At 37.7% G+C, this 23,433-nt stretch overlaps 1 protein-coding gene across 9 annotated transcripts in view; it reads left to right on the top strand.

Annotated features, from left to right (window-relative positions):
• NEO1 (neogenin 1) overlaps nucleotides 1-23,433 on the top strand; it is a 268,181-nt gene that overhangs the window by 131,854 nt on the left and 112,894 nt on the right. For 8 of the 9 annotated variants that reach the window (XM_055277851.2, XM_055277852.2, XM_055277844.2 and 5 more), the window contains exons 6-7: nucleotides 12,536-12,690; nucleotides 14,435-14,555. In XM_055277851.2, coding sequence (XP_055133826.1) covers nucleotides 12,536-12,690; nucleotides 14,435-14,555 — 276 coding nt within the window. Of the gene's footprint in view, nucleotides 1-77; nucleotides 240-12,535; nucleotides 12,691-14,434; nucleotides 14,556-23,433 lie in introns of those variants that run through there. The other variant, XM_063640175.1, reaches the window with a different exon arrangement.

Genomic DNA, 23,433 nt, shown 5'->3' with positions numbered 1-23,433 from the left:
ACCTCAGCCTCCCAAGTAGCTGGGATTACAGGCACCCACCACCACACCCAGCTGATTATTATTATTATTGGTTTTTTTTTTTTTTTTCTTGAGACGAAGTCTCGCTATGTCATCCAGATTGGAGTGCAATGGCATGATTGATCTCAGCTCATTGCAACTTCCGCTTCCTGGGTTCAGTCCATTCTCCTGTCTCAGCCTCCCAAGTATCTGGGATTACAGGCACATGCCACCACACTCAGGTAATTTTTTGTATTTTTGGTAGAGATGGGGTTTCACCATGTTGGGGCAGGGTCGTCTTGAACTCCTAATCTCAAGTAATCTACCCGCCTCAGCCTCCCAAAGTGCTGGAATTATAGGCATGAGCCACCACACCCAGCCTCTTTTTCTTATTTCATTAAATTAGCTAGGATGTGCAGTAGAATGTTGAATAGCTTCATCAATAGCTACTCTCTGACAGGAATATGAAATTGGTACAGCCTTTGGTAATATTTATCAAAATGTAAAATACAAAAACACCTTGACTTAGTTATTCCCTTTGAGAATCTCTTCTTCTAAAACCCTTGCACATGCATACAAAGATATGTACAAGGATGCATCATATTATAGCATTTACCTGTAGTAGAAAAATGAAAAGTAACCTTAAGTGTGCATTAATAGGAGAATAATTACATTGGGATATGGTCATACCATTAACCTACTATGCTATATATGTGGCTACATGTATACTAATATGCAGTATTATTAAGAGAGAAATACAAGTTGCAGAAAATTAGTTATTGGTTGACTCAGTCTGTATTTTATTTTATTTTTTAGAGATGGGGTCTTGCTAAGTTGCCCAAATTGGAGTGCAGTGGTATAATCATAACTCACAGCAGCTTCGAACTCCTGGGCTCAAGCAGTCTCCTGCCTTCACTTCCTGAGTCACTGAAACTGTAGGCATCTTCCACATGCCTGGCCAATTTTTTTTTTTTTTTTTTTGTAGAGATGGGGGTCTCACTATGTTGCCTAGACTCCAGTCTGTATTTTAAAAACAAGTAAGTGTGTGTGTATGTGTGATGTGTTTTAAATACAGAGAAAAATGTTTGGACAGTTCACACACCAAAAATATGAATAGTATTTCTCTCTAAGGGGGGTACCGGTATTGACAGGTAGTTTGAAGCTTGATAAAGAGGAGGCTTTTATGTTTTCTGTGTTCTGTACACTTTTTATACTGAGTACTTTTCACTTTCTTAAATTTGGAAATGATAAAAAGGAAAGTAGAGAGATGGAGAAAAGAAAGCAAGCAATACTGTCAGTTAACAGAAAAATACCAACTGTAGAACAGTAGGGAGAATCAGAGAGCAGGTAAATTCAAACTATCCAGTAGTCAATAATTTTCTTAAATAGTCAAAAAGCATGGTAAAAAATCAAACGGTACAAAAACATATATGGTACTGTTACAGTCTTGCCAATGCACCACAATGTAGCAGTCTCTTTTGAGGTATCACCTGGAGTTCAGAGTTCTTTGTCTCAGTGACAAAGAGAATTAAGGGGCATGGACACAAAGGGTGAGGTTGGAGCAAAAATTTAATAAGTGAAAGAAGAAAGCTCTCCACAGCAGAGAGGGGACCTGGAAGAGGGTTGCCGTTTTTACAGTTGAATGCAAAGGCTTTTTAAAAGAAACCGATGAGGGCTGGACGTCTCATTTACATAAGGTGCGAATTTCTGATAGCTCTACCCCATCCTCCTAATGTGTGTGCAGGCCCTTAGCTTGAGTTATGCCATATTGCTTTGTTCACCTTACTGCACATGTGTCAGGAGATGGGATTTTCCACTGTGGGCATGTCTGGGCAAGTCATGCCCACAGTCACCTGTATAGCCTTTCTTATCTGTGTGGCTGTGAACATGTCTTAGGCAAGCCCCCTTGTGCAAGTTCCCTTATCTGTGCCTGCAGCTTGATTTTTCAGGTTGTTGTGTTTAAAATAATTCAACTGAGGACCCACCCTAACTGCCTACCTTACCGGTTTCTTCCTTTCTCCTCTCTCACTACTGTGATACCACCCCCATACCTGCTATGGTGGCTCCTCTCTAAAAACAGAAAATAGCAAGTGTTGGTAAGGATATGGAGAAATTGGAACCTTTTTGCACTTTTGGTACAGCAAAAAGTATAGTCGCTGGTAAAAAGTATGGTGGCTCCTTAAAAAATGAAAAACTAGAATTACCATTTGAACTAACAGTTCCTCTTCTGGGCATGTTACCAAACTGAACTTTGGTCTGCCCAGCCAGTGCAGCAAAGCTAAACACTGACATTGGGATTGCAGCAAGAGAAATGGAGATGTTTATTGCAGGGCACCAAACAAGGAGAATCAGTTAGCTCATGCTTAAGACCTGAGCTCTCCAATGGCTTGCAAGCAAGGGTTTAAAGGCAGGGGGAAATTTCAGGAAAGTAGAAGTTATTGGCAAAATCATAAGGCAATACATGGAGGTTATACATGGGTTTGGCCTAAAAAGGCGGGAAATCTTGGAGTGGGGTTTACAGGTCATAGGTAGATTTTCTGATTTGCAGTTCATTAAGGAAGAGAAGTTTTGTTTTAAAATTTGGGGGTCAGCAGAAAAGAATATTAGCTCTGGCTCATGGGTGTGACTTCTCCCAAGTCCCTCAGGAAGAACTTTAGGACAAAGATATTCAGTCCTCAGTTCCCCCTTATCTGAGGTCTACATGCCAACAGATCCATTTGGTGGGGTTCAGGTTTCTGAAAAACAACCCAGGGACGTATGTTAAGATGTTACCTTTAGTTTCTATAGGGAACCAAACATCCCACAATTCTAACTTCCTTGGCTATTGTTTTAAGCTGCTATTACCCTCTTGCTTATCAAGTTGCTCATTTGCTTCTCAGGGCCAGCTAGGTGCCTGGAACTTCTCTTGAAGGAACTCAAGATTTTCCTTTATTTCCATGCTGGGGGCGGGGGAGGCCTATAGGCCCCTCAAGGGGTTCCTGCTCCATCTCAGGTACATGTTCAAAAGAATTGAAAGTAGGGTCTCAAAAATATATTTCTACACCCACATTCACAGCTGCATTATTCACAATAACTGAAACATGGAAACAACCCAAGTGTACGATGATGAATGAATGGATAAGTTAGATGTTGTGTATACATACAATATTGAGACATCAAGCAAAGATTAAGTATGTTTAACCTTGTTAAAGAAGTGGAGCCTATATTTAATAAAGGTTTTTGTGAATTTTTCAAAATAAAAATTAATATATAGAGTACAGTTTTTCAAAGAGCTGTAGACCCTAAGACCCAAAGTTTGAGGAACATTGCATTAGAATTAAATCATGTGATCACAGAGCTAACACGTAAACATGAGTACAAATGTTGGTGCTGAAATTTCATGTTCATTAAAATTTTCATCATCATAAACTTTTTTTTTCGAGATGGAGTCTCGCTCAGTTGCCCAGGCCGGAGTGCAGTGGCACAATTTCGGCTCACTGCAAGCTCCACCTCCCGGGTTCACACCATTCTCCTGCCTCAGCCTCCCGAGTAGCTGGGACTACAGGCACCCACCACTACGCCCAGCTAATTTTTTTGTATTCTTTTAGTAGAGACGGGGTTTCACCGTGTTAGCCAGGATGGTCTTGATTTCCTGACCTCGTGATCCGCCCGTCTCGGCCTCCCAAAGTGCTGGGATTACAGGTGTGAGCTACCGCACCCAGCCCATCATAAACATTTAAAAGCAAAATGTAAAATTCATGCAGAAAGTCAGACACTCAAGAGTGGACTTAGGAGAAACAATGATACAAAACATTGAATCCTTAAGAAACTTGAGAATCCTTGAAAAAAATTCTACTAATATGCATTGAGCACCTATTTTGGTTTAGGCCACTGGAATTTCGATAGTAAATAGGGCAGTCAAGGGCTAGAAACAGGGAAGAGTGAGGAACTGGGTGTCAGGAAATGCTTCTTTAAGGAGGTTTTTTTTTGTTGTTTTGAGATGAAGTCTCCCTCTGGTGCCCAGGCTGAAGTGCAGTGGCACAGTCTCGGCTCACTGCAACCTCTGCCTCCCAGTTGATTCTCCTGCCTCAGCCTCCCAAGTAGCTGGAATTACAGGCATGCACCACAGCGTCCGGCTAATTTCTGTATTTTAAGTAGAGATGGGGTCTCACCATGTTAGCCAGGTTGGTCTCAAACTCCTGACCTCCAGTGATTCACCTGACTTGGCCTCCCGAAGTACTAGGATTATAGGCATGAGCCACCGCGCTGGCTGAGAAATACTTTTAATTAGGATCAGATGGATGAGTACCTGTTAGCTAAATTGACGGCTAGGGTAAGGAAAAGACAATGAGACTAGGGGCAGGGTTGGGATGAAAGGAGAGAAATATAATTTCATAGTCAAGTGGAAACATTGTTATAATATTACTTCACAATTATGATGTCACCTATTTCTCCTGGAGGTTAAGGAGAAGCCTATTCACCTTCATTGGAATGGGAAGCTTTCTCAAGAAATGTCAGAGGATTCAAATATATTCTTGCTTTGTTAGTTGAGTTAGTACCAATAGTAGACTTGTGATTAGACTGTCAAACAAAATCCCTGAAGGGATTTCACACTGTTAAATGCTTGGTTTTTATTTGTTTTTATTTGTTGGGGTTTTTTTTTTAAACGACGTAGATGTAAGTTTGTGAATTACAGAAAAGCAGTTTTAACATAAAATGGACAAAATTGATTTCTTTCTCTGCTTACAGAGCTTAATAAGAATTTCAGTCCATAAACCTTTAAAATGAAACAATAGAAACTCCAACAATTCAGAGCTAATGTAAATGAAAACAGTTATCTTCCAAATCACAGCATAATAAAGTAACCTTGAAACACTGGTGTTGGCCCTATATTGTTTTCTATTTGAATTAAATGGCAATTTTCAGCATTATGTAACAGTGATGGAATTAGGTGATGTTTCTAGTAAAATAATTTTGCAAGTATAATATATTTTAGTATTAAATTCTACTTGTACATTTAGCAATTAAAATTATTCTTGAAATGATGATGGCATTTGAAGGGATAGGGAGCTGTCAAAGAGGATTTGAAGCTTAATTATCTCTTTGGTAACAAAATGCATAATCTTCCATTACAACACTTATTTTCTTATGGTAATTGACTCATTTGTTCTCTGGTTATCAATTTAACTTCCCAATCACAAACATCTGCTCTTACATTGTGTTTAATTGGTGTGAATACTGTCTACAGAGTAGTTAAAATCCAGAGAACATTTTAATGGCATTATTTTATAATTCATGAAAGGGAAAGTAATGATTAATTGAACATTGCTTATGATGATTTTTTCTAATAGTCTGCGAAAGTCTGTTTACTAAAAATGCATACTGAAATTATCCGCTCCCCCCGGCCCCCACCTTTTTTTTTTTTTTTTTTTTTTTTTTTGGAAGAGGATTTTGCTGTGTTTTCCAGAGTAGGTAGTTACTCTGCCTTAGGGGGAGCCTCAGTTCTTTCAGTTCTTTAGACCCAAGGAATATGTTAATTCCTTGAAACATGGTACCTAAGTAGTTATGAGTATAGGCTTTGAAGGTAGAAAAAAAATCTTATTTAGATTTCTAATCTAAATAAGAGGAGTGGGGACAAATTGTGGGTGTGGGTATGTGCTTATAATTTTCATAATGAAATAATAAACCATAAATTTACCAGTAGGGTAAAGGAGGAAATAGGATGAGAAAAACAGGGTTAGAAGGTAGGTAGGTTTGTTTGAATATACCTTGTCTTTATAGATATAAAAATTTACAAAGTAGTTCCTGAAAATGGAGAGTAAAATGAAATAGGCGACTCCAAAGATATATCCAGTTGGTAATATAGCCACACAGAAAGTTACAATTCTAAGTAAATTCTAAGTATATGGAATTATAATTCCATGTAAATTTAAAATTGTAATTGGACCGTAATGTACCTAGTGGGATTTACTCTAAGGACAGAACTGCAAAAAATCTTCAGTTGTTTTCTTTTATCATATTGTTGGTACAAATGTTTATTCTGAGACTATGGGTGTAGGATAAAGTAAATGAGCAATTATGTTAGTGTCATTGGGAACAGATTTTTGGCTTGAGATACAGATGTAAAATTAAGAAGATTCAGCTAAAACCTACAGTCTTAGACTTAATTGGAAATATCAGTAGGAAATCATGATGAAGTTTATATTTAAAAAATACAAAATTGCTGACTTTGTCCATAAAAAGGGCCTCAGAGCAATGAACATAAACTGAAGACCAGTAGAGTCATGTGAAAAAGGACTCAGGAGCTTTCACTGTGTTCAGGTTTCCTCCATTGGTCAAATATGGGATAGTTTAAGAATCAAAAGAATAATAACTTCAGTGAATTGAAACAAACCAAATACGTCTTAAACTAAAGGCACTTAATACTTAAATGAAAAATCCTCAGCAATCACCTTTGGGAGAGAATATTAGAAAACCAGCTCACTATTTTGAAAACGTAAGTGAAGGGAAAAAAGTCAAGCATTTATTCTGCCCCTTTTCAAAGTACTGTACTTTAGGATAACCCAATAATTGTGGGGTTATCCTAATAATTGAGGGAATATAATAATAAGTAATATAAGCAATGTTTCTCTTTATAGAATGAGTGATAGAATAAGAGTATTACTATTTTGCACCACCTGATGGGCAATGATAACCAAAGGCTGTTAACATCTCCAAAAGAAAGACAGACACACATGATGAACCTTCTGATAGATGCACATGGAACTGCCTATGAGGTAGTCTCAGGGGAAAAAAAAAAAAAAAAACTAGCCTGACTCCAATCAGGGTTCTACATTTAACTGTGAGCTTTCAGAAAGAACATGTTAAATACCACTGTGGCAATATAGTCAGCAAAAGACAGATTGCAGGGAAATCTTACATTACAAATGACTTCGTTTCTTTTTTTTAAATTTTATTATTATTATATTTTAAGTTTTAGGGAACATGTGCACAATGTGCAGGTTTGTTACATATGTATACATGTGCCATGTTGGTGTGCTGCACCCATTAACTCGTCATTTAGCATTAGGTATATCTCCTAATGCTATCTCTCCCCTCTCCCCCCTCCCCCCACCCCACAACAGTCCCCGGTGTGTGATGTTCCCCTTCCTGTGTCCATGTGTTCTCACTGTTCAATTCCCACCTATGAGTGAGAACATGCGGTGTTTGGTTTTTTGTCCTTGCGATAGTTTGCTGAGAATGATGGTTTCCAATTTCATCCATGTCCCTACAAAGGACACGAACTCCTCATTTTTTATGGCTGCATAGTATTCCAATTTCAAACAAAAGATAAAGAGGAATCTGTAGATGAAAAAAAAACTTAAGAAACAAATTAACACCAGTGAATGCACCTTGTTTGCCCAATTTGAATAAAGTAAACCACTTTTAAGAACATAGAGGCCAGGCGCAGTGGCTCATGCCTGTAAATGTAGCACTTTGGGAGGCTGAGGTAGGAGGATCGCATGAGCCCAGGAGTTTTAGACTAGCATGGGCAACATAGTGAGACCTCCTCTGTACAAAAAAATCAAAAAATTAGCTGGGTGTGGTGGTGCATTCCTGTAGTCTCAGCTACTTGAGCGGCTGAGGCAGGAGGATTACTTGAGTCTGGGAAGTCAAGGCTGCAGTGAGCCATGATCACACCACTGCACTGCAGTCTGGGCAACAGAGTGAGAACATTGGCCAGTTAGTGAAATGTGAATATTGAGTGGGTAGTAGGTGATATTAAGAAATTATTATTATTATTACTTGAGACAGAGTCTTGTTCTGTCACCCAGGCTGGAGTGCCGTGGCACAATCCTGGCTTGCTGCAACCTCCACCTCCTGGGTTCAAGCGATTCTCCTGCCTCAGCCTCCCCGGTAGCTAGGACTACAGGCATGAGCCACCACGCCTGGCTAATTTTTGTATTTTTAATAGAGACGGGTTTTTGCCAAGTTGGCCAGGCTAGTCTTGAACTCCTAACCTCAGATGATCACCTGCCTTGGCCCCACTAAGTGCCAGGATTACAGACATGAGCCACCATGCCCAGCCAATAAATTATTTTGATACCAGCCTGATGATGGTATCATGGTTATGTTTAGAAATGAGAGTTCTTAGCTTATAGAGGTACTCAAATATTTATGTATTAAATAATGTAATATGTAGAGTTTGCTTTCAAAATAATATGTGTGTAGGGTTGAGGTTGGGAATGGAATGGATTAAGGCATAGATGAATCAGTATTGACCATGACTTGATAATTGTTGAATCAACATAATAGGTACATGGGATTTATTCTATTCTCTTAAATAAAAAGTGTTTTAAAAGAGTATAGGTTTTGGAGTCAGACTTGTCTAGGTTCAAAATCCAGATCTGTCACTGACTAAGCCTTATGCTATGGAGTTACTTAGCTTCTCTGTGTATTAGTGTCTATAAAATGGAAATAATATAATATTAACTGCATAATAGAATTGTTGTAGGAACTAAATGGTTATAAGTGGAAAGCACTTATGAATGTTAGCTTTGATGTGTTAATTATCACACATCAAAGATACATGTTAAAGTTATAAATCATTGGCTAAAGATCTTAGTGTACTTAGGAATAGTCTAGTTGAATTCCTTATTTAGTAACCCAGGGGTTTTAAACCCACATTTAGCAAAATGTCCAGTGGTAGAACCAGAACTCAGCTTTATGTTTCTTGACTCCTAGTCTTTACAACTGCTTTACAGTAAATCATTATCAAAGAATATCCAAGAGTCAAAAGACAAAATTTTTACAATTTAGTTAAATGATATAATGGCTTTTAATAGTAATTCATGAGTCAGGCAGTATCTCATCTAAAGAACAGATAAGCACTACACTGGGCAGGCAGAACAGTTTTTGCAGGGAAACTTGAGCAGAAACTAAGAAACAAAGTGGATTGGTTAACATCAGTTGCTTCAGATTACTTTCATTGTAAGGGTCAAAGCAGAGGGGACTTCCTTATATTGCCTAAAACTGTCCCATTTGGGGATTTGACACACACACTCTCCTGATTTCTCAGAAGGTCAGGTAAATAACTTAGGTTTAGTTTGTGATATGCAACTTTAGCATGAGTGACTTCATTTTGGTTCAGTCTGTTTGGTTTGATCTATAGAGTAGAAGCTCAGTCCATATTAGTAGCCTCCCATAAATTTTATTTAACAGAAGTAAGCTTAAGTAACCTTGTTCTAAATAGAAAGACTCACAGTTGCAAACATGTTCGGTTTTCCTGCATCTAAAATGTATTGCCGTTCAGATGAAAACTCCAAGTTCTTGTTTGTCTGTTTGCTTTGAGAAGGAACAGAGAAACTTAACATAAGATGAGTCTAAATTTATCTGGGGGGTGGAACATTAAACAAACATGTTAGAAAAATTTTGAGGAAATAAAGGAAGAATATCTGTTCCACCATATATTATAACATATTGCATAGTTATAATAATTTTATGGTTCTGGCCCAGAAACAGACAGATGGATGAAACCAATTAGTGTCCTGAAATAAACCCCTAAGAGTACATAGATTTTAGTATTAAATCTTTCAAATCAGTCATTCTTTTTGGGATGACTGATCTTGCTACTTAGATACATATAAAGCTGGATACTTAGTAAGTCTAGATTGTTTCGTAGAAATATTAGAAGAAAATACAAGTGAATGTTGTCATAGTACAGAAGAAGGGAAAGCCTTTGGAGTAAAAATAGTGAAATACAGATGCTAAAATGGAGAGAACTTATAAATTTTACCATATGAAAACATAAAACTTTGTTACTATAGATGCCTTAAGTTAAAGACAGAAAAGGAAACAAATATTGGCAGCATGAAGACAAGGGGTTCATAGCTTACTGTGTTAGTCAGGGCCCAGTTAGGAGCCAGAAACTATACTAGGCATTTGAACAGAGAAAATTTAATATAAAGAATTATTAATGGCCAGTCGCGGTGGCTCATGCCTGTAATCCCAGCACTTTGGGAGGCCGAGGCAGGCAGATCAACTGAGGTCGGGAGTTCGAGACCAGCCTGGCCAACATGGTGAAACCCCGTCTCTACTAAAATTACAAAAATTAGCCAGGCGTGGTGGTGCACGTCTGTAATCCCAGCTACTTAGGAGGCTGAGGCACAAGAATCGCTTGAACCTGGGAGGCGGGGATTGCAGTGAGCCGAGATCACACCACTGCACTCCAGCCTGGGCAACAGAGCGAGACTCCATCTCAAAAAAAAAAAAAAAAAAGAATTATTAACTATTAAAATCTACTTACTAAAAGAGTCAAAATAGGACACTAACGAATACAAAAATAGTAAATATAGGGATTAGCTATGACTACCTCTTGAGCTGAGGTAGAGAATCCAAAAATCAGGAAGACTGTTATTCAGACCTTGTTGGAGAAAATGTAGCTGCTGCCAAAGGACATAGTTATGGGCCAAAGCTGGGGCACAGGAAATCCCCTGCTGGGAGGCCTCAGAGCTGGTGTGCAGAAAACACCTGCTGGGGTGCTGTGGGCTGGACAGATGATAAGCAGAATGTTGCCCACTGGGATGACATGAGTTGGAGCTGGTGTACAGGACCCTATCCAGTGGGATGCTGTGTGTCAGAGCTGGTGCACAGAAAGCCACATGCTGGAGTAAGCTAGAGAAACTTACAGGAGGGTGATCATTATTAGGTCTTTCACAATCAGCCTCACCGTATGAGCAAAAAGAAGAGCATCCTCCAGCCTGAAAATTAAGCCCATCACTCTGCTTTGCTGTGCAGTGTTTCCCCAGTGCTGTTAACAAAGCACCAGCTGACAAAAGTCCACATCCACTACTGCAAAGAACAGATTTGGAGCTGAGAGCCTTGAAATAATAACTCTCATTATGCAAAAAGCTCTTATATATATGGATAAGAAAATTATAAACATTCTAATTGGAAAAACGGCAGCATATTTATATACATAATTCACAAAAGAATAAATATAAATGGCTTGTCATTGTTTGAAAGGATCAAGTCAAATTCGCTATTAATAGATTTCCCTGATTTCATCTTGTTGTACAGATTTATGTTTTCTGGATCTTCCATCACTGTGAGTGTATGTTGTTTCTTAAGATTATACATGATTTCCCTCCTTGGGGGAGGTTCTGCTTGCCTGGGGTTCTACCTCCTCTCTGTACTGTCATTCTTCATTTACCTAAGTTATGTTGCTAGTTTAGATTTCTCTCCAGGGCCTGCTCTAGACAGTGCAATAGGCCAAAAAATTCTTTTTAAAAAAGGAAAGGGAGATTGGAAAGGCATAAATAAAACTGTCTCTACTCACAGACAAGCATGATTGTTTATGTAGATAATCCCCAAACTGTATTTACAGAAGCTGATACAGCTAACGAGATAATTTAGGATGGCCACAATAAAAGGTTAATACATATGAATCAATTTCATTCCTACATACTAGCAGAGAACAACTGGAAATTTTAAAAAATTTAAAGTTCCACTTAGAATAGCATCAAAAATGTTTGAAATACCTAGGTATTTATCTAACAAAACATGAATGAGATTTGCTTACTGAAATCTGTAAAACATTTATGAAAGAAATCAGACTTAAATAGAGAGATAATCCTGCATTCAGGGAAAAGAAGACAATATTTTTAAGATGTCAAGTTGCCACAAATTCAACACAATCCCAATCAAAATCCCAGCAGGCTGGGCAGATTTTAGGTCAACTGTAAATAAAGCTGCTGTCATTGCCATTGTTGTTGTTATTTCATAGAACTAGCCTGCAATGGAGCTTGCTGCTTTGTGTTGTAGGGAGTTCCTGTCATTCACACTTTGCAAACACGGATCACTAAGATCCTTTGTCAAGGATGTCATATAGGAAATTATATCATTAGGTAGGATGCTGGACTAGGTGATCTACCTCAACCCTTCCAGTTAAAAATATGATCTATTATTTGTAAGTTAGCAATTTACAACTGTGGGCATGTGGAAAGGGAGCTACTGGAATATTCAGACTTTTTCAAATATACTTATCCTTTCCCCATCACCCTGTAAAACCATTGCATATAATGAGGGATCTTAGTAATAGGAGTGTGTTGCATGAATGAGCTGTTTAAGGACTCTAATGTGACATTTGTGTTACTTTTTGTTATTATTGTTCTTACTTATCAAGTTGACTGAAAAGGAAAGTTTTATCAATCAACTCTTTGAATTCTAATTATAGTTCTTAGAAAATTTTATAAATCTTAGGGAAGTAGTCTTTAATATTTATGTTTAGACATTTTTAATTTCTCCAATATAGTCAACTTAGTAAATAGTTCCAAATAAGGAAACACAGAAATTATCTTTAAAACAGTTAGTTGTACCAGCAAATCATTTTTTAAAGATAATTCTATTCCTAACATGTATTTTTATTATATGTTTATTTTATGCTTTTGCAAAAATATGTGAAAGCTTCAAATAATGAGTAAAAATCCTGTGGATTTTATGATTTAAAAAATTGGTTGAAATATGAATAGCTGCCTAATTCTATTTTCATTAATGTCTTAATTTCCTTTTTATTTTAAAGCTCAACCTGAATTCCTGAAGCAACCTACTAATATATATGCTCACGAATCTATGGATATTGTATTTGAATGTGAAGTGACTGGAAAACCAACTCCAACTGTGAAGTGGGTCAAAAATGGGGATATGGTTATCCCAAGTGATTATTTTAAGATTGTAGTAAGTATTTTTCAAAGAAGTATGTTTATTTCTGTAACTTTTAGATATTTTTAAATGTAGTAACCGAGAGATCAGTTATCTTATATGTACTATTTTGTGTACCACAAATGAAATAGAAGAATTCACATAGAATGTAATACCTTCATTGGCTGATGAGAAAGCTGAGCCCAGAAATATTTTGGTAGCTTATGTAAGATCACATAGCAAGTCAGTGGCTTACCTAAGCCTAGAGTCTAGACTCTTACTTGAACACACTGGCACTCTGAAACACAGCTGCCACCATTTTCTGGCAGATGATTAGCACACACATGTGTGCGTGTATGTGTGTCCCCAGTTGTCTTCGCGGCTCTCTGTTCAAGAAGCAGAAATCTTTCTGCACTTCTTGAAGTGTGGAAAGATGATCCTTTTGAAAAACATAATATGTAAGAATGCAACTGACTATACAAAACTTAACCTTAAATCGTATACTGATGCCCAGACCCTTCAAAATAAGGATGACCCAGTGTCGGACAATTGTTGTAGCAATAGTTATAAAGATTATTTTTAAAAAATGCATTTAAAAAGTGTCAAATGTACTTAAGAACACTCAACCATAATTGCTTTTTACTATACTTCATATATAGTAAATGCTTCTTAGATATTACCTACTATTATCATCAATATCTAACATTTTAGTAATAGAATTATCCAGCTTTAGTAATAAAGATTAATGACATACCTTGAGATCTATACATGACATTCATAAAAATGGTCAGAACTATAGTTGTTAAAGACATAATATCTCATTACAAATTTGTCATACAAGTAATTCATTCTTAGAAATATATTTTCTATCTTTGAAATGCATGATCTCCTGTTACAAAAAGTAATTCACAAGTATTTAACATTAAAAAGCAATCTGTTATAGTTAAAATACCCTTTTAAAATCAATATTTAGAAACTTTAGAAAATTTTAAAATCATATTTATTCTACCAATAACAATAGTTAAAAAATTTTTTTTTTTTTAAGACAGGGTCTCCCTCTGTCACCCTGGCTGGAGTGCAGTGGTGTGATCATAGCTCACTGCAGCCTCAAACTCCTGGGCTTAAGGGATCCTCCTGCCAACCTGAGTAGCTGGAACCACAGGCACGCACTACCATGACCAGCCAAGTTTGTAGAGATAGGGTTTCACTGTGTTGCTCAGTCTGGTCTTCAGCTCCTGGGCTCAAATGATCCTCCTGCCTCGGTCTCCCAAAGTGCTGGGGTTACAGGTGTGAGCCACTGCTCCCGGCCCAATAGTAATAGTTGACATTCATATAGTACTTTTTCATTTAAGGAAAGCTCACATGGCTTCATTTAATTTATTGTAGTCTAATCTGTTAGAACTATTGATATTATAGATAGTCTTAGGAAAAATAATACCTTAAATTCGCAAATTGGACTTTAACTATGTTCAGTTGGTATTGCGTGCCAGATCTTTTTCCAGGCAAAGGTGTAAGTTTGCAAACGGTGAGGGTATGACTTTCCATGCGTTAAGTTCTTCATTGTGAATGATAGTATGTACTCTTCTATTCAGTTAAATTGGTACCTTGCCAATGCTTTAGTATGAAATTGAGTTAACAAGTACTTAGATGGATAATATTTAATAATTGAATCATAAAAACTTTACTTGTTTTTTTCCTCTCCAAAAAGCATATTTTTGAGATTGTGATCTGGTATTTATCAATTAAATTATGAAATTTTATTTATGCTTTTCTTCTTCAGAAGGAACATAATCTTCAAGTTTTGGGTCTGGTGAAATCAGATGAAGGGTTCTATCAGTGCATTGCTGAAAATGATGTTGGAAATGCACAAGCTGGAGCCCAACTGATAATCCTTGAACATGGTAAGAGGGGCTGAAATAGTCAGATGATAGAGGCTGTGTGCTTGATGAACGAGCACCCATCCGTCCAAATAACTCATGATTGATAACCCATGAGTAAAGGCCAATATGTGGCATAACTAAGAGAAAAAGAATAGCAGTCTAAATCATTTCTATTACACAAAATTACCTAGAAGCACAATTTTGGATAATGTTGAAAAGAAATGTTTACTAAGAAAAGATAAACTGAATATTATAGTCTTAATAAATTATTTTTTTAAAAAATTTAGTCATCTTAATCTCACAAATATATTTCTGTCCTATAAAGAAAAACTTTTTTTTCTAATTCTATACACTTTTATTAATACACTTACAAAAAATAACATTCAAACACTGAGAAAACTAAGTAACTTTGGAAGCAGAACTCATTGTTTTCTGCTTACATATAAGTGACAATTCTGGGCTGTTGGCACAGGATAGTCAACATTCATAAAACCCTGACTACTATATATCAAACATAAGTTAAAATCATAGGCATTAGTTTATCAAATCCACATTTCTTAGAAAAACTTAGTATTTATTTTGCATTGAAATTTTTAGTTTTTCCAGAGTAAAATTAATTTACCTTTTCTGATTACCACCAAAAAACCAAGTTTATTATTTAAAAATTCAGATAACAATGACAAGTATAAAGAAAAAAATCCATTCTGTATCTCAAATTAGGGAACCCACACTGTAATTTGAGCAGAGGTTTAATATAAGGAATTAACATTGATATTGGGATTGGAGTAACAAAGGTTTGACTAGTAAGAAGTAAAGAGAACTCTAGACAATATAAGAATGGCAACTATCAGGAGCAACTACAACCCCTAGGTCTGAGATAGAGCCCTCAGGAAGAGGCCTGTCTTTTTACGGTTGAGATCCAGACCCTGTTGGAGAGGGTGTAACCATGGTTTACTGGATGGCAGAGAAGTTGATGTGGTGTTTTGCTCTCTAAACTTCCTCAAAATCTCCTTTCTTGAGGGTTAGGGAAAGCTGCTTACAGAGAGGTATCTCACTGGAGGCATTCTTTTACAAAACCACCCAGTGGATCAGGTGTAAGGGGAAGCTGCTGGCTATAGGAGCCTGCCAGGGTAGTACACTAGAACCAGGAAGGAAACTCCTTTCTTCTGTACTGTATCTCCATTGCCATCTATTGATAAAGTTTAATACATATGCCAGCTGGCAAAGGAAAAGTATATAAAGAACGTGGCTCTGTTTTTGCAGCATAGGCAATGAAATCAGAATTTGGAGCTGAGAGGCAGTAAATTGATAACTGGTACACACTCCAAATCCTACCACCTGGGTATACTGTGTATGGTTTTATAATTTCCTGTTTTGTTGCAACAGCATGCTGTGTACATCTTTCTGTGTCAACAGTTGATCTGCATCAATATTGTTTCTTATTAAATAATATATATATATATATATACACTCTGTTTTATATAACAGATTTTATATTGGTTAACATTTACATTGTCACTTGTTTTTTCCTATTATAAACAATGATATATTGAACTTTTTATGTGATTATTTTCTTATACTAAATTACTAGAAGTTGAATTATTGGATAACAGTTCTGTGTTAAATTGATAAGGGTACCTGTTGGGTGCATTATTCATTTGTTTTAGCAACTAAAACATTTTGCATTTTGAGCGTTTCTCAAAAATACATGAAAAAGATGCCATTTTAGACATCTGATCTTTTATTCAAGTCAAATACAATCAGGTATTGGTGTGCCTCCAGGAAGAATTTCTCTGATGATTGTAGTTTGGCCAGGGAAGCTAATTGGCAAAGATGGCACCTACTGTGGCTTTTCACTAACATGGCATATATGCAGGATTTTTATGTGCTATTTTTTGAAAAATATACTTGAGAGTGCTGTTACGGAAAAGCATAAAATATTAGAACTGCTTTTTTTCTTCTTAGGTTTGTATATACCCTCCCCTGTTTATTGGAAATGATTTTAGTAGAAGCATGCCATTTTTCCATCTTGGTGAAATGCCTGAGTACAGTTACCAAATAAGGCACTAGCAGAATTAGTGAGGTAGATAGGCTTATTTCTTTTTACTTGTGGCAGTGACTTTTCTTAGTAAACCTCATGGCTATTGGGTATATTTATTTACATGGAACTAAGCAAAGGCACTTCAGTATATTTGTGTTTGAGATTACTGTTACAGATCTAACTCTAACAGTAGAAATGGTTAAGTATGTCAGGAAGTTCCTAAACTAATCCTAATTGGGCTTTCCTCTGAAAATATTTGGATAGTGTAAAAATTGTAGTCATAGTGTATTTGTTTCTCTCTTTTTGAGAATAGTGTTTTATGAGCTAATGAAATTTTTTAGTGATGTTATTGGGCATGCATTAAAGATGCATAGATTATAAGAAGGAGAGTAAGTGTCATGTTATTAATTGTGTTTTCTGTTTTGCTGTTTTAATTTGCAAGATAAATATTTATACAGAAAAGCTAAAAGAAGGAATACAGTAACTTACTAGATCTGAGCTCTGCTTTTTTAGAGTTTACAATATAATAAGGGATGTAAGAGATGTATAAAACTTGAATACCAGTCCAGATGCATAAATAAAGCAGCATACAGTTCAGAAGACAGGAATTCTGTGTGATCAGGGAATTTTTTCATGTAAGATGTCCCCTTTGTAATAGGCCTTGAATTATAAGATTTCTAGATGTTAATTCAAAGGAAGACCTGGATCAGTATGGAAATAAAATAGAAGACCTGTTCCTGTAGTAAGGTAGCCTTTAACCGCAGAATAGGATCAGAGTGCATGATTATAAATAATAAAAACAATGCCGTGTGTAATGAGTATGATGGTAAAGTCAGGTTTAGAGGAAGACAGAGTGCAAGCTGGTTGAAGGAAAATTGTTATGATAGGCCATTGTGAGATGATAAGTACTTATACTAGAGAAATCGGTGGAAAAGGATCCTACCAAGGAGATTGTGTTAGTCTGTTCTTGCATTGCTATAAAGAAATACCTGAGGCTAGGTAATTTATAAAGAAAAGAAGTTTAATTGGCTCACAGTTCTGCAGGCTGTACAGGAAGCATGGTGCTGGCATCTGCTTGGCTTATGGGGAGGCCTCAGGAAGCTTCCAATCATGGTGGAAGGCAAGGAGGGAGCAGGCATCTCACATGGCAGGACCCAGGATCAAGAGAGTGAGGTGGGGGGTGCCACGCACTTTAAAACAACCAGATCTTGTGAGAACTCACTATCTCAAGGACAGCACCAAGCCATGAGGGATCTTCCCTCATGACCCAAACACCTCCCACCTGGTTCCACCTCCAACGTTGGGGATTACCTTTTCACATGAGATTTGGGCAGGGACAGATATCCAAACTATATCAGAGGTGTTAGTGATTTATCTGATTGAGACTTTATCAACTGATTGAACATTGAACATTGTTATAGAGAAATCAGAGATACTTCCAAGGTTTACCCAAGTTCTGGGTAACTAGGTGTATTAGTCCGTTTTCATGCTGCTGATAAAGACATGCCTGAAACAGAGCAATTTACAAAAGAAAGAGATTTAATGGGACTTACAGTACCACATGGCTGGGGAGGTCTCACAATCATGGCAGAAGGCAAGGAGGAGCAAGTCACATCTTATATGGATGGCAGCAAGCAAAGAGAGAGCTTGTGCAGGGAAACTCCCATTTTCCAAGCCATCAGATCTCATGAGACTCATTCACTATCACGAGAACAGCACAGGAAAGACCCACCCCTATAATTCAATTACCTCCCACTGGGTGATTACACTGGGAGGTGGAATAGGAATTGTGGGAGTTACAATTCAAGATAAGAATTGGGTGGGGACACATCCAAACCATATCACTAGAAGAATGGTGACACCTTTACAAAAATAGAAAAGGAAGGCAGATCAAAGTGGAAGGAGATTTCCACTTCTGTTTAGGATATAAAAAGGTGCATAAAGAAAATCCCACTCTCACCACAAGAAAGAGCTTAGTAATCTACGACGTTACAAGTTCTCTTGAGCCCAGCAGAGAGCTGAGCATGCAAAGCAAATATATTAGTCCATTTTCACACTGCTGATAAAGACATATCTGAGACTGGGTAATTTATAAAGAAAAAGAGGTTTAATGGACTCACAGTTCCACATGGCTGGGGAGGCCTCACAATCATGGCAGAAGGCAAAAGGCACATGTTACATGGTGGCAGGCAAGAGAGAATGGGAGTCAAGTGAAAGGGGAAGCCCCTTATGAAATCACCATATTGTGAGATTTACTCACTACCACAAGAACAGTATGGGGAGAACCACCCCCATGATTTAATTATCTCCCGCTAGGTCCCTTCCACAACACGTGGGAATTATGGGAGCTACAATTCAAGGTGAGGTTTGGGTGGGGACACAGCCAAACCATATCAGCAACCAAATAACCTAAATTCCAAAAAGGACAACCTTCCCCACGCAACCCCCTCAAAGGCATAGATCGTATGCATTTCTTCACTTTTGTCAGAACACAAGAGAAAGAGACGGCTACTGTAAAAGTGAGTAAGAGGAAAACTCCTAGAGTTTTAACTAAAAGGCCTGTAACTACAAGGCCAACTATGGCCTAGTTTGGAATGTCTGGGGGCCTCGGACAGAAAAGGAGTTTACACTTTCTTGCAAACACTTTTCCTTGGGGCTCCACAGAGTACCCCCAATTAAGAGGAGGCAAAAGCAGGAGACTTCAGAAAGCCATCTCTGTGGTGTAGGGATGAAGGAAGCGATGATCTGCAGCTGCAGAGAGAGAGTGATGCAGAGAGGCCTTTGTGCCTGGGAGACAAGACAAAGGCCTTCCCATTTACTCAGACCCTTCCCCTTTAAGCCTCAAACCAGTGAGGGAGGGGCAGAAAACCTTCTGATTTCATACGTTTTTGAAGGGAGATTAGAAGTCACACCCCTGTGCTGCTTAGAGGAGGAACCCTCCTGTCCCCAGGATGCAGTCAGAGACTCACTGATGCTGGGGAAAAGGTAGAAGAGAAAACCCTTTACTTCTGAAAGAGGCGCAGAAATCATTTTGGGCCTCAGGATTCTACACTGATACCAAGGAGAGGTCTTTTACTACTAGGGGAAGAGTAGGAAACTTCCACCTAAGACCAATACAAATACAAGGCAGATTTTGACTGCCACAGGAAGAAGAGCCAGAGGGCCTACCTAAGACTGAGGCTGGACCAGAACAATGGAGAATCCTAGCTGCCCCAACCATGAGCTTTCTAGTGTTTGGGAAAGGTCAAGAGCACAGAGGGATATCCTGTGGTATTGGTATGCTGGAGTGGTTGAAAACTCAGAGGAAAGGAAAAAAAAAAGAGAGAGAAACTCTCTGGCTCCTAAGCACAGGACAATGGTAGTCTCCCAGTAGAGGAATTTGAAACCTATAGTATACGTAAGGTAACTATAACAATAAAATCCATTCCAAGCTCAATTCCTGACTAGATTAACTAAACTCTTTCACACTAATGGCATGACAGAAAAATAAGCATACCATTTTTCAGGTGTAAATAATACTGCTGTTCAGCATACCGTGTTCAGCATTCAAGCAAAAATTAATAGACTTTAATAAGCCCATCTATTAAGAAACTAATCAATAGAGCTAATTTCAGCCTTTGTGACTTCTATGCAATAGAAAGATATTCTTAGAAAATATACCATTCACATTTCATTCTTTATATACCTTTTTTTTAAATTAATTAATTAATTTTTTTTTTTTGAGATGGAGTTTCACTCTTGTCGCCCAGGCTGTAGTACAGTGGCACAATCTCAGCTCACTGCAGCCTCCGCCTCCCGGGTTCAAGCAATTCTCCTGCCTCAGCCTCCCGAGTAGCTGGGATTACAGGTGCGTGCCACCATGCCTGGCTAACTTTTGTATTTTTAGTAGAGACAGGGTTTCATATATACCTTTATTTTTAAAATTACTTGAGGTATACTCCTACAGACTACAAGATGAGTCAAACCAGGAACTCAAAAACAACACACACTCTTAACGTCTGATCCAGCAATTGCACTTCTTGGTATTTACCTGAATGAGTTGAAAAGTTATGTCCACACAAAACCACGCAAATGTGTTTGTAGCATCTTTATTCCTAATTACCAAGATGTCCTTCAGTATGTGAAAGAATAAATAAACCATTGTACATCTAGACAGTGGAATATTATTCATTACCAGAAAGAAATGAGCTACCAGGCCAGGTGCCGTGGCTCACGCCTGTAATCCCAACACTTTGGGAGGTGGAGGTGGGCAGATCACTTGAGGGCAGGAGTTCGAGACCAGCTTGGCCAACTTGGCAAAACCCCATATCTACTAAAAATACAAAGATTAGCCGGGTGTAATGGTGCATGCTTGTAATCCTAGCTACTCAGGAGGCTGAGGCATGCGAATCACTTGAACCCGGGAGACGGAGGTTGCAGTGAGCCAAGATTGCACCACTGCACTCCAGCCTGGGTGACAGTGAGACTCTGTCTCAAAAGAAAAAAAGAAAGAAAAGAAAAAGAAAAAATAAATGAGCTGTCAAACCATAATGCACTTGAGGAATTATAAATGCAAATTACCAAGTGAAAGAAGCCAATTTGAAAGGGCTAAAAACCATATGATTCCAACTATGACATTCCAACTAATGACATTCTAGAAAAGGCAAAACTATGGAGTTAGTAAAAAGATTAGTGGTTGCCAGGGTTTGGGAGGAGAGGGCGATGAATAAGCAGAACACAGATGTTTATTGCAGTTGCTGGGTTTGGGAGGAGAGGGTGATGAATAAGCAGAACACAGATGTTTATTGCAGTGAAACTACTCTGTATGATACTATAATTGAGGATACGTGTCATAAATTTGTCCAAGCCCATAGAATTTGCAACATTAAGAGTGAACACTAATATAAACTATGGACTTTGGGTGATAATGATGTTTCAATACAGGTTATTCAATTGTAGTAAATGTACCACTTTAGTGGGGGATGTTGATAATGGGGGAAACTATGCATGTGTAGGGCAGAGGAAATTTTGGTACCTTATGCTCAATGTTGCAGTGAACCTAAAACTGCTCTACACACTTATTAGGATAGTTAAAATCCAAAATACTGACACCACCACCAAACTCTCACAAGGATGTAGAGCAACAGGAACTCTTACTCATTGTTGCTGGGAATGCAAAATGTTACAGCCATTTTCGAAGACAGTTTGGCAGTTTCTTACAAAATTAAGCATTTTTATCATAAGATTTAGCAATTGTACTCCTTGATGTTTACCCAGATGAGTTGAAAATTTATGTTCACACAAAACTTACACACAAATGTTTATAAGAATTTTACTCATTATTGCCAAAACTTGGAAACAACCAAAATATCTTTCAGTATCTGAATGGATAAACAAAGTGTGATACATCTATACAATGGAACATCATTCATTGAACAGAGCATCTAAGATGGGACAATATCAGAGGCTGTAACATAAGTAAATTATAAGTAAATGGGAGTCTCACAAGGAAAACAGAACAAGGACAGGGAGAAACAAATGTTTGAATAGATAATGGCCAAGAATTTTAAAAAACGAATGAGATCAAACCACGCAACCAAAAAGAAGCTCAGACAACCCCCAAGCAAACTAAATACCATGATGATTATGATAATAATAAAAAGAAAATATGCCTGTATACATCATAGTCAAACTTCTGGAAATCAAACATGAAAAAATCTTGAAGGCAATTGGAAATTTAAAAAGAAAAAAGACACATTACATACAGAGGAACAAAGATAAGAATTGCAGCAGACTTTTTGCCAGAAAAAAAGAAAATGTGAGCTAGAAGACACTGAGCAATAGTTTTTAGTTTAAAAAAAATAATTAAGGGGCCATGCTAATCTTCACTGTATTGTTCCAATTTTAGTATTAGTGTATGTGCTGCCCAAGTGAGCACAGAGCAACTTTTTAAGTCTTTAAAAAAAAGGCAACCAAAACTATACCCAGCAAAAATCTTTCAAAAATTAAAGTGAAATAAAGACCTTTTCAGAAGAGAAACTGAGAATTTGTTGCTGACATACCCATGCTACAAGAAATGTGAAAGGAGAAAAACAAAGTGGGCTAGAGTGTTTTCTTTTTTAAAGTAAATATAAAAATATATTTTTAGGCCGGGTGTGGTGGCTCACGCATGTAATCCCAGCACTTTGGGAGGCCGAGGCGGGCGGATCACGAGGTCAGGAGATCAAGACCATGGTGAAACCCCGTCTCTACTAAAAATACAAAAAAATTAGCCGGGCGTGGTGGCAGGTGCCTGTAGTCCCAGCTACTCGGAGAGGCTGAGGCAGGAGAATGGCGTGAACCCGGGAGGCGGAGCTTGCAGTGAGCCGAGATTGCGCCACTGCACTCCAGCCTGGGCGACAGAGCGAGACTCCGTCTCAAAAAATATATATATATATATATTTTTTTTTTTAAATTAATTGCTTTAAGAGATAATTGACTGTCTAAACAGACCCACGAAATTTTTTTCTTTTTTTTTTTTTTCACTCTAAATAGCTTATTTCCACCTTCACAAACTCATGCGCCTCTGGCCATTATGCAAGGCACCATGAATTAAATAGTTATATCAGTATATATTTGTCTTACATGATTCAAATGAAGTGAATTTTAAAAGCAAATGGGTGCCAATGATGGGGAGGTGAGGAGAATAGGGCAGGCAGCAATAGGGTAACATGCAACAAAATTTTCTGTAAAGGGCCAGATAGTAAATATTTCAGGCTTAATGGGTCAGTCTCTGTCACAGCTAATTAACTCTACCGTTGTAGCGCAAAAGCCACCATATAGATCAAACAACCTTGGCTGCTCCCGTGAAACTTTGTTTACAAAAACAGGTAGCAGGTC

The sequence above is a fragment of the Symphalangus syndactylus genome, chromosome 5 (genome assembly GCF_028878055.3).
Source record: "Symphalangus syndactylus isolate Jambi chromosome 5, NHGRI_mSymSyn1-v2.1_pri, whole genome shotgun sequence".
Classification (NCBI taxonomy): domain Eukaryota; kingdom Metazoa; phylum Chordata; class Mammalia; order Primates; family Hylobatidae; genus Symphalangus; species Symphalangus syndactylus.
Note: the sequence above shows the minus strand (reverse complement) of the source record. Positions and strands in the feature narration are given on the sequence as shown.